Below are 11,747 nucleotides of genomic sequence, written 5' to 3' on the forward strand. Positions count from 1 at the left end.
AAAATAAATAAATGGCATATCCACACAACACAAGCCATCACATACAGGCTACCTTCGCCGTCAGCGGGTCAATGTTTTCTTTGCCTACAGTCCCACTATGCCGCCTCTCTTCTGTTTCCATTGCGATCTAGCGGTATCTTAACTTTGATACAATGTAACGGCCGCTACGCATGCAATGTTTACAAAATGTCAAACAGGCCGAATTCCAGACCACTGAACGTGAACGACTATCCCCGCCCCATACAACTCAATGTGTGATCGTTTGTTTGTTAAATATTCAATAATAAATGTACGTTTTGTCTTTTTAGGCACACATTTGACCTACCCATCAATGGTGGCTAATGAACATATTTAAATCTACTTTAATCCTTGATTAAACCAGTTTAGGTAATCCAGGTTTAAATTTAAGATGTGCAACACATCTCAGATGAATTTAAACCCTGTTTAAACATGGATTAACTAAACTCAGTTTAGGCCTAAACTAGGTTTAACTTAAGCTATGTTGGTGCAACCCACCCTAAGTGACACAACACACACACGAGAGAGCGAGAGAGAGAGAGAGAGAGAGAGAGAGAGAGAGCGAGAGAGAGAGAGAGAGAGAGAGAGAGAGAGAGAGAGAGAGTCGGATGAGACAGGGAATGAGACTGATTGAAAAGGAGAGCAAGAAAGGGAGGAGAAAAGACAATGTAAAAAAGAAAGGAAAAACCAAACAAAAGGCAGACAGACAGACAGACAGCAGAGACTCTGGGAGCCTAAAACACAGTGAGTGTTTCCTGATGGAACTACTTTAGGAGTTCACAGAAGTAGGCTTTAGTACCTTTAGGCCCACATGTTTTTGTGTGTGTGTGTGTGTGTGTGTGTGTGTGTGTGTGTGTGTGTGTGTGTGTGTGTGTGTGTGTGTGTGTGTGTGTGTGTGTGTGTGTGTGTGTGTGTGTGTGTGTGTGTGTGTGTGTGTGTGTGTGTGTGTGTGAGCGTGTGTGTTTTCTATTTATGTATATTCTATTCATGCTATTTGTGTATTTGTCTGTGCGTTTGTCTATACATGTTTGCACCTACTGCACATGAGCAGATCGTGTGCATGCAAGGATGCGTACCTGTGCGTGCGTGCGTGCGTGGGTGCGTGCGTGCGTGTGTGGGTGCGTGTGTGGGTGCGTGTGTGTGTGTGTGCGTGCATGCGTGCGTGCGTGCGTGCATGCGTGCGTGCGTGTGTACTTGTGTGCTTGCGTGCGTGCGAGCACGTGTGTGAGTGTGCACCTAAATTATACAGTTAGACAGTGAGTGGGAGTAGGTGGCTATAAATGTGAATGTGTGTGTGTGTGTGTGTGTGTGTGTGTGTGTGTGTGTGTGTGTGTGTGTGTGTGTGTGTGTGTGTGTGTGTGTGTGTGTGTGTGTGTGTGTGTGTGTGTGTGTGTGTTGTGTGTGTGTGTGTGTGTGTGTGTGGCTATAAATGTGAATGTGTGTGTGTGTGTGTGTGTGTGTGTGTGTGTGTGTGTGTGTGTGTGTGTGTGTGTGTGTGTGTGTGTGTGTGTGTGTGTGTGTGTGTGTGTGGGTGTGTGTGTGGCTATAAATGTGAATGTGGTGTGTGTGTGTGTGTGTGTGTGTGTGTGTGTGTGTGTGTGTGTGTGTGTGTGTGTGTGTGTGTGTGTGTGTGTGTGTGTGTGTGTGTGTGTGTGTGTGTGTGTGTGTGTGGCTATAAATGAGAGCGAGCCATGCGGTTGCGTGTGGGAGTAGTCTACACGCGGTGCGTGTGAAAAACAGAGAAGCAGGCCTTTCACTCCCCACTAACAGTCAACATCCACAGACCTCAATTTCCCCTCAGCTACACACAGCTACACAACAAAGGCTCTTCTCCCCAGTCATCACAAACACGCTGTAAAACTCAAAATATCTGTGTGTGTGTGTGTGTGTGTGTGTGTGTGTGTGTGTGTGTGTGTGTGTGTGTGTGTGTGTGTGTGTGTGTGTGTGCGTGCGTGCGTGCGTACGTGTGTGCAATGCATGTGTAAAATGCATGTGTATTTCACAGTCAGTGCATATGGTATAGTGTGTGTGTGTGTGTGTGTGTGTGTGTGTGTGTGTGTGTGTGTGTGTGTGTGTGTGTGTGTGTGTGTGTGTGTGTGTGTGTGTGTGTGTGTGTGTGTGTGTGTGTGTGTGTGTGTGTGTGTGTGTATGAATGTGTGCAAGCGTGTGAGTCTGCGTGTCTGCGTAATGTACCTTTTTTCTGGCTGGTGTTCTCACTAGCAGCAATCGGTTCAGCTGATGCTTCCGTGGTTTTGCCACTCTCGTTCCTAACGGGGTTGAGAAAGACAGCTCATGTTCATGCAGCGCACTCCTTACTATTCAGCAGAGGTTGCAGGTATCAAATTGTCAATATTACATTTAGCTGAAGTAAAATTTGGTAACACTGTACTTTACGGATCGCCAATAAGGTGTTACTTTCATAGTAATTTCTCTGTAATTTCCATAAAATTGAGTGGAATAGGTGATCATGCGTTTTACGGCCCTGATTCTTATATCCATATAACTACTCAATTGTTTCCAAGGTAATTAAGCAGAAATAATACAAGGATGCTTAGGTGGTCGTTTCTATGCAATAACATAGGAAGAGGAAATATTGCACATTACGGCCCTGATGTAGCCTAATTAGTATGAAACTACTTCGGCTGATACCGTTTAGTTACTGGCATACCTACCACCTAACTACTACGATGACACAGTAGCTGTTTCCATTAGCCTACTATTAACTAGAAACTACCGAATAATTGCACTGGAAACTGTATGGTTATTTTTGCTGTTATTAATAAGAAATTATAATGTAATTGCACTGGAAACCATATGGTTATTTTGCTGTTAATAACAAGCAGTTATTACCATAAAATTAGACTGAAATTACTGAGAAATTACTATGAAATTAACACCTTATTAGCGATCCGTAAAGTAAAGTGTTACCTAAAATTCTCCTCTTATAAGCTGTTTAACACACTGCATCCCCATGCAAAATTAAGCAATTTTTACCTGCTTTCATGAATACACAATAAGACTGACACATAAGTTAATATGATTTGGCATGATGTTAGAATGTGCTTTTTCATTACTCACTGTGTGTGTGTGTGTGTGTGTGTGTGTGTGTGTGTGTGTGTGTGTGTGTGTGTGTGTGTGTGTGTGTGTGTGTGTGTGTGTGTGTGTGTGTGTGTGTGTGTGTGTGTGTGTGTGTGAGAGAGTTCACATGTACATATATACAGTATGGGCATAGGCGCCGAATTCGGAGGGGTCATGGAACTTTTTGACCGCCCAAATTTTAAGGTGGAGGGGCGAGAACACCTTTCCTGGTGAACCAGAAGCTATGGCTACTGGTTCACCAGGATAGAGAACACCTCGATAACAATGAAAATGTTGATTGTTGTCCTCTATCTGCCTGCGCACACACTTCAGTCGTTACAACATTGTACAATCTTGTCCCCCAATATTCCTCTGATGTTGGTGCCTTTGCGTATGTGTAATAGTGTATAGGCTACACTTAGTACACTATGTCAGTTCATTATTATTTCATTTTAAGATGAATTGTAACTGGGTTTATGCTTTTTTAGTTCAGTATAGAAAAAACACGCACATCCCTCTCAAAAAACATTCTGGGTGCAGGAACAGCAAAGTCTCACGAAAATAGAAAATAAAGTCTGCACACTAGGCTCCCGTTTCCTTACATTTAATGTGACGTTTCGGGCAGCATGCCCTTCATCAGACATAGCCATTGACACATCAGACATCAGACATATGTCTGATGAAGGGCATGCTGCCCGAAACGCCACATTAAATATAAAGAAACGGGAGCCTGGTGTGCGGACTTTATTTTAAATTTTCATCTTCATCTTTTTTTTAAACAGTGATTGAACTGACCATTACCTCAGCAGCTGAATGGGGATGCATCATTTTAATACCTTTAAAAACGGATGTATAAAACTACACAGTGGCAATCCTACAATAAACCCTCAGCGGTTCTGCCCCCTGCAGATAAAAACCTCTAATGTCTTTTTATTATTGTGCGGAAATAAGATGTTAATAGCACTAGTTTCGCATTTCCGTGATGTTATTGGGGTAGGATTTTCATGATGGTGCCGCCCCCTTTCGGGAGCCGACCTGGTCAATTGCCTATCGTACTGCCCCTAGGACCGCCCTTAAGATGTTCCGGAAAAAAAATCAGCCAAAGTCGCTATTGAATGCTAAAATGTGCCCACAAGCCTACGTTCATAATACAAATGGGCAGTGCTAGCTACTTTTTGGAGATCAGAGCTAATCTTCTGACGGCGGCACAGTGTTTCAATTATGTTGAAAAACAATGATTTTGTCAATGAAAAGGCAAAATCGCTAGCTCAAGCTTTTAGTCGTAAGGGACGGCAAAAAGTCGCTAAATCTAGCGACAAAGTCGCTAATTTGGCAACACTGAATGAGCTTTAGAGTATAACTCCAGCAGACCCATAGAGTTAAAAAATAAACCATATATTTGAATGTCTGCAATCAATAATAGTGAAACTCTAGACCACTACATAAGACAGTGATGCTATTAGTCACATTTTAATCTGATTACATATGTAAACTGATAATCCTATGCATCATGTAAACTCCTTAAATAATAATAATAATTAATAATCTTCTTAAATAAACCATCTTAATATATAAACCAATTATATTAGGTGTTTTTGAACGTTCCTGTAGCCCGATTAAACAAGGAAACTATCCAAGTTAACAATTTGTTCACTATATTTGTGAACTGGCTATATTTAATCAGACATCAGAACGAAAAGTGCACAGTTATTATAATCGTGGGCCAATACATTACCAGTTATGCTGAGGAGGAGCAAACGCCTGGGCTGGAAGCTCTGGGACAGGCCTGTGCTTCAGTCTATAGGAGCGCGTGTTCCTGGGACCTAGCGGGGTCTTCTTAGCCAATGGGGGCTCAGGATGGTCAGAACCCATCTCATAGATGTCATTATCCACCATTAGCATATCCTCTCCCCCTGCTCCATCGCCCAATGAGGGACAAGAGTCTGGCATATGGGTGGGACTTAGGGACAACTGACCGACGTCATCGTATTCTGTCTCAGGGTCTGACAAAGGGGTGGGGTTATGGGATGATGGACAGTCCACTAGCGAATGAGGAGCTTCGAGTGTGGGGGAACGGGAGGTGGGGCGAGGAGCAACAACAGGCTTATCTGAAACGTTCTCCACATCGGAGGGAAGCGAGTGGGAGGAGACGGACAGCGAATCACAGCTGCTGCTGTTTGCAGAGCCGGAGCCGGAGGCGGATCCAGAAATCGAGGGCGAATCACGACGCTTCCTCGGTCGCCGTGGCACCCTGGGTAAGCTCATGGAGTAAGCCGCCGCCGCAGCGGAGCCTGAGGCAGAGTAGCACGCATCATCAACGTGCGCCGCAGCCGCCGGTGATCTCCTGGCCGGGAGTGTCATGGTGCTTCCTGGTGCCAGCGCCGCCGCCCCTGAGGCCCGCGCCCCCCCTGCCATGGTGGAGGTCTGGGGGTGCAGGCAGGAGGTGCCCCGCTTGCGGTCCTTCAGGAAGACGTGTCTCGGCCTGGGCAGGGGCTTCTTCTTGACCGGGGGACACGAGGACGAGGACAACGAGGCTGAGGCTGAGGCTGAGGCGGTCTCCTGAATGATTGATTTAGTCAAGTCAAGTCAAGTTGGTTTTATTGTCAATTTCTTTACATGCACTGGTCATACAAAGAATTTGAAATTACGTTTCTTGCTTTCCCATGCAGACATAGACTAATCTAGGTAAGGACATAGACAGTATAGACATAGACAGTACTCATACATGGACATAAGACAGTATGGACATAGACAGTGCTCATACATACATTTAAAATGCAAGACTGGACAACAGAAGACTTGTAGAGAACATACATTATGAGATTTATTTCTCTTCACACCATCATTTAAACTTACAGTTACATGTCATGAAAAAGGTATATTAGTGTGGAGAAAAAGGGTCCCCATAAGAAGCTAAATACAAGCTTAGAAGCTGGGGCCCGCATTTTGTGCATTTGGTTCAATAGGTATTGTGGCAAAATATAAGTGAAAGAAAAAAAAAGATAGTCAGGCATACACATGTGCAAAACAGTTCTAACAACCTGCATTCATTCTTCAGCATACAGAAGGCCCAGTCACTGTTGCCAGATTGGGCGGGTTCCCGCCCAGTAGGGCTACTTGGGATGAGCGTCGTCGGGCAAAAACGGGAAAAATTGGCCATTTGGCGGTTTTTTAAGCCGTTTTGGACCCATAGAAGTCAATGTAATTTGTTGAATTTGGGCGGAATTTAGCGCATTTTGGCGGTTTTTGAGAACCTTTTGGGCGGGATTTGGTCAGACCCATCTGGCAACACTGGGCCCAGTTCCTTCTCTCACCTCTGCCCCTTCTCTCAGTCCCATCATCACGGATGCAGCCATCGCCATGTCCGTCTCCATCTCCCTCCCTCTGTTTTTCCTCCCTCCTCTCTCCTCCTCCTCCTCCAGGTCTCTATCCAGCCCCAGTGCCTCCAGGCTCCTCAGCATGCGTCTGCGGTGGCCTGTGGGGAAGTCTGCTACCTAGAGTAGAGTAGAGCAGAGCAGAGTAACTTTTATTAGTCTGTATAAAAAAGAGCAGATATTGATACTAATATAATCTATATAATAGTAATATAATTTAATTGAGTTGAGTAACTTTTATTAATCAGCTGCATACATACAGTAAATACACAAAATATCATATACATTGCACGACGTATTGAACATACGCATAGCACAAACTTGCTTACATTCACACACACATACAAACCAGCAGCTGCACCAGTACCAGTAAAACCATAGAAAGGACAAATTTTGCCCCCATACCTGTAGTTCATAGTGGAAACCTACAGTAACTTTTCTTCAACACATTCTTTAATACCGCTCTGAGTAACATCACCTCTTGGAGCTTCTCCGCAGTCAGCCCCCGGAGGTCCCCCAGGCGGAGGAGGCCGGCCTGGGTGAAGAGAGGAGCATACTGGGGCAGGTGCAGGCTGGACAGCCAGTCCAGGACGTCCTCCTCAGCAGCAGGTGGCGCTGGTGAGGAACGACGACCACCAGTAGAGGTCATCCTAGCAGCAGTAGCAGCTGGGCCCTGGGTGGAGGCTGGCGGAGGGGATGGGGAGGAACAACCACCAGTCGAAGCCATCTTATCTGGATCCATGGCGGTGTCTTTCTGAATAGAATAGAGTAGAATGCATTTTATTATCACTGTTCACAATTTACACTACACATATTGAAACAATGAGATAAGCACTCACTGCAGTGCAGACACTGGAGGGATATACAGGTCAGTCCAGTGGGCTATTTACTGTACAAGGGGTATCCACATATTTACATGACAGTAAACACTGATTATAGGACGGGCTCACAGACAGAGTTGGTTTTCGGAACCGACCAGAACATAGCCGGTGCAGGTGGCCGCACCAGTTACATGCGGCACTTAAGTGCTGATCTGCGTACCTCTAGGGCTGGGCAATATGACGATATATATCGTTATCGTGATATAAAAGTGTATATCGTGACCTTTCTCCTATATCGTTTATATCGTGATATTCAATTGTATACAACTGATAAAATTACTATCATTTAATTACATTTCATATTGTCACAATACACACTATAAGTTCATGTAACTGTAAAAATAACAATAAAAAGATCCATTTTAAAGAAAGGTTGTTTTGCGACATGAAAAAATAAAGAGCAAATAAAGTGAATAACTGAAAACGTATGTAATTGTGCTATATCGTGATATATATCGTTATCGTGATATAAAGTCATCCATATCGTGATATAGTTTTTTTTCCATATCGCCCAGCCCTACGTACCGCCCATGTTCATACAGGGCTCTCCACACGTGACTGTGTGACCCGGATGAACCGGCTGACGGCCACGTTGTCATCGCGGTTCGCTGAGAAAAAAACAAGTATTTTGCAGTTCACATTGCAAACCAACTTTCCGGTTCGCAAACGGCAAGATCAGTGGTGTGAACACGACTGCCGGTTCACGATTAGGTGCGGGAACGGGCACCGCCGGCACAGTTCAGAAAATCAAAGAATGCACGCACATCAGTGGCACAGGTGCTGGACCAAACGTAAGATAACTGAAAAGAAAATAGAGGTCCGCAACACTGTGAAATGCTCCCAAATACTTAATGGCACGACGTTTTTTCGGACTAACTGTCCTTCATCAAAGTGCAACGAAAAGTGCAACCGCCGGCACACTTCTCAGTCGGCCTGGATGCGCCAAGAGAGTCAACTCAACTCAAGAGTATTTTTTAACAGCATTTCTTTTTTTTACTAAAAGGAGCCTTACCCAGAAGGATGTATGGAAAAAAGAAAAGAAAGTAAAAGTGCAGTGCACACATTTCAGTCCCCCTGCCAGGGATTAAAATTAACTTTTTTCACAACCGTCCCGGAACCGTCCCGAAAATCATTGTGAACCGTCCCGAAAATGTTCTCATTTTTTTAGGGTGACCATTCTGCGACAGTGAAAAGACTGACATTTTTGGACGGGGGGTTTGGGGGTTCTCCCCCAAGACAATTTGTGTTTCTTAGATGCTATTTCATGCATTTTAAAGCATTTTAATCAACCAGGTGTCTGGGTTAATGCTGTGCCGGACATCGGACAAGGCACTGAAAAGATGGCGGTCCGTCCTAAAGACAAATGTCTGGCCACTGGTTACTGTGTTATATTGAAACATGGTTAAAGTAATAGGCTGCACGCTGGAGGTGTACTGGTGCTTTTTGGCATACTGTGCACAATGTCAGCAACTTGTTGGGCATCAAAGAGAGAACAAATAAATGGCCTTGGACTTGGTACCACAGCTTCGAAATGAGGCATACAATTTCATAATGTAAAGAATTTTACCCTTTGATAGGCCTAGGCTACATAACATTGTTCTATCCATCATGCAAGTCTAGGCTTATATTTATTTAGAAATTGAAAAAAAGAAATAGTTTGGAAGCCAGCAAAACACATTTCCTATAGGCTATGCTTAATAACAAGTGTAGCCTAAGATTGAATTACTTTCACAATAGTGTGCCACTCAGTTTGCAACATAAGCGCAGAGTGCGCACTATCGCCAAAGTCTCCTCCCGTCACCATGACCAAGGGAATGACCAGCGCAAGTCAGGCTACACACATGATAATGTGTACACCCAACGAATCCATTTCTCCTCACAAAGATAGCGGTTGATCATTTGTTAACATCCAAGAGGGATTTAGCATTTCTAGGTTGCTAGCGTTGTTTAAGTCCGGCTATTTGATGATCCAACTTCTCCCTCTCCCTCTCCCTCTCCCTCTCCCTCCCAGTGCCGCCGTCACACAGGCCGGCGCCCGACAGGCACACACCTCCCTTTCTCTCTCTCTCTATCTCTCCTTCCCATTTTCAAGCTGTCTTTCAAACTAAGAATGTTTCTATGATAAATAAAAAGCGCGGTTTGGCTGGCAGTCGATGTGAAGTGTTTCGTCGCGCATTTCATTGATTCGAGTAGACTTGATCATGGACATTTCCACGTCGTTAAAACAACATGCAATGAGGAGGATTTGCGACAGGAGCTGCTGAAACAGTCTAGTTGTGAAACTTTTCTGCGACCACCAGCTATAAGCCGGAAACGCCGCTCCATGTTGCATTTTTTAACAATGAAGGGGCGAGATCATTGTGCCGTTAGCCTATTCCTAGTATCACAGGTGCATGCAAGATGCTCGTGTAACGGAGGCCAACTAGCAGAGTCTACAGCCTTGTGTGAAAGCAAGAAAAGTAGGCTACTTGAAGGCCTATTATTTTCTCGCCCATGCTTTCTCGTGACATTCGGCAACAATTAGGCAACTCTGTCAATAGCAGAACAACACACACGCGAGGTCGCCAGCAGCCAGTCCCATTTCTTTCTAAATGCTGTGTTCCGACGAAGCACCGCTCTGATTTACAAATGTTATGGAACCTTTTTTTTGATGCAAACTTTTTTTTTAACACAGTCAGCCGAAATTCACGTCGTCCCGAGGTCGTCCCAAAATAAATCTCTGATCGTCCCGTTGACAATTCAATACGGCCCCGGGACGACGGGACGACGTTAATTTTAATCCCTGCCCCCTGCCATCAATTAGGGGCCAATTAGCCACGCACTGTACCAGTTACAAGACCAGTTACGAGAAAAATGATCTATTTACAAACATTACATAACATGACGGCAATATAGAAATAGAATAACAAAAACTAGTAGTGCAAAAGAGAAACACACACACACCTGGACCTCGTCCTCTCTCGCTCTCCCTTCTTTCCTTCACTCTCTCAGATGAGAGGAGAGACTGGACTGTGCTGAAATGGACTCTTCCACAGCATGTAGACAGGAGCAATGGAGACTGACTGTAGACATGATTGGAAAAAAGGGGGTTAAACACAGTGTTGTAGTCTACTTTTTTGTGGTGGGTATACTGTATATTTGAGCATTTTTTGAAGTGGGTATACTGTATATATTTGTGCAATTCAAAACAATGGATCAATCAATTTTAAGTGGGTATACTGAAATCCCTCAAATTTAGAAGTGGGTATACTCCGTATACCCGCGTTCTACGTAGACTACACCACTAGTTAAACGAGCATTTGTTTTGCATCCACAAACAGATAGGTGGCATCTAGGCTGTTTCAGAATGTAAATATGTGATGGTGCTGTGTTCATTTAAACTCTTGGAGTCTGATTCAAGCATGACGTTAACATTGCCACGAAACGCAATCACTTCTACGCTTTACACTTCATTGGAAAAACTTTCTAGTTTCATAATGAACCAGAAAAGGGCAAACTTTATCAGGTCAGAGTTTAGGTTTCAGAATCCTAGAAGAGTCTTTTATCAGTTTTTGATTTTCCTGTTGCTGTTGGCGTGTTCAACTGTCAGTGAGAACTGTGTGGTTGGAATGAACACCAACTGCACAGTGTTGCCAGATTTGGCGGTTACCCACCCAATTAGGCTACTTGGGATGTCCGTCTACGGGTAAAAACGGGAAAAATTGGGGATTTGGCGTTTTTTTCTGCGGTATTGGGCCCATAGAAATCCATGCAATTTGGTGAAATTGGGCGGAATTAGCACATTTTGGCGGTTTTTGAAAACCTTTTGGGCGTGATTTGATCAGACACATCTGGCAACACTGCAAGTGCCTCATGAGTCTGTAGTGTTCCTCTTTTACTAAAGCAAGCTCAAATTTGGCAACGGAGCGTCCGTACAATCTGGCCATCTTATCACACTCCACTGAAGTATTTCTGTTACAGTTCCTCATTTGCTTTCTAAAATTAAACTGTTCAATCAAGACTTGGCTGATACTACAGGTTAAATAATGTGTAAGCGGTTAGGGCATCAAACTTGTAGCCCAAAGGTTGCCGGTTCGACTCCCGACCCACCAGGTTGGTGGGGGGAGTAATTAACCAGGGCTCTCCCCATCCTCCTCCATGACTGAGGTACCCTGAGCATGGTACCGTCCAGTCGCACTGCTCCCTTAGGGCGCCATTGGTGGCTGCCCCCTTGCACAGGTGAGGCATAAACGGAATTTTGTTGTGTGCAGTGTTCACTTGTGTGCTGTGGAGTGCTGTGTCACAATGATAATGGGAGTTGGAGTTTCCCAGTTGGGCTTTCACTTCTTTCAGAAGTTTAAGAAGTTAAGCAAAAACCTTAAGTGTGACCAACCACATGGACACAGGCTGCATGTCT

The 11,747-nt window shown here is 44.4% G+C and overlaps 1 protein-coding gene across 1 annotated transcript in view; it reads right to left on the reverse strand.

Moving 5' to 3' along the window:
- arap2 (ArfGAP with RhoGAP domain, ankyrin repeat and PH domain 2) overlaps positions 1 to 7,221 on the reverse strand; it is a 315,937-nt gene extending 308,716 nt beyond the window's left edge. The window contains exons 1-4 of the mRNA XM_063186634.1: positions 6,949 to 7,221; positions 6,411 to 6,590; positions 4,832 to 5,655; positions 2,212 to 2,285 (exon numbers count right to left, since the gene is read on the reverse strand). Coding sequence (XP_063042704.1) covers positions 2,212 to 2,285; positions 4,832 to 5,655; positions 6,411 to 6,590; positions 6,949 to 7,212 — 1,342 coding nt within the window. The 5' untranslated portion in view covers positions 7,213 to 7,221. The remainder of the gene's footprint in view (positions 1 to 2,211; positions 2,286 to 4,831; positions 5,656 to 6,410; positions 6,591 to 6,948) is intronic.
- Positions 7,222 to 11,747: the final 4,526 nt, after the last annotated feature.

Source organism: Engraulis encrasicolus, chromosome 21 (genome assembly GCF_034702125.1).
Source record: "Engraulis encrasicolus isolate BLACKSEA-1 chromosome 21, IST_EnEncr_1.0, whole genome shotgun sequence".
In the NCBI taxonomy this organism is placed as follows: Eukaryota; Metazoa; Chordata; class Actinopteri; order Clupeiformes; family Engraulidae; genus Engraulis; species Engraulis encrasicolus.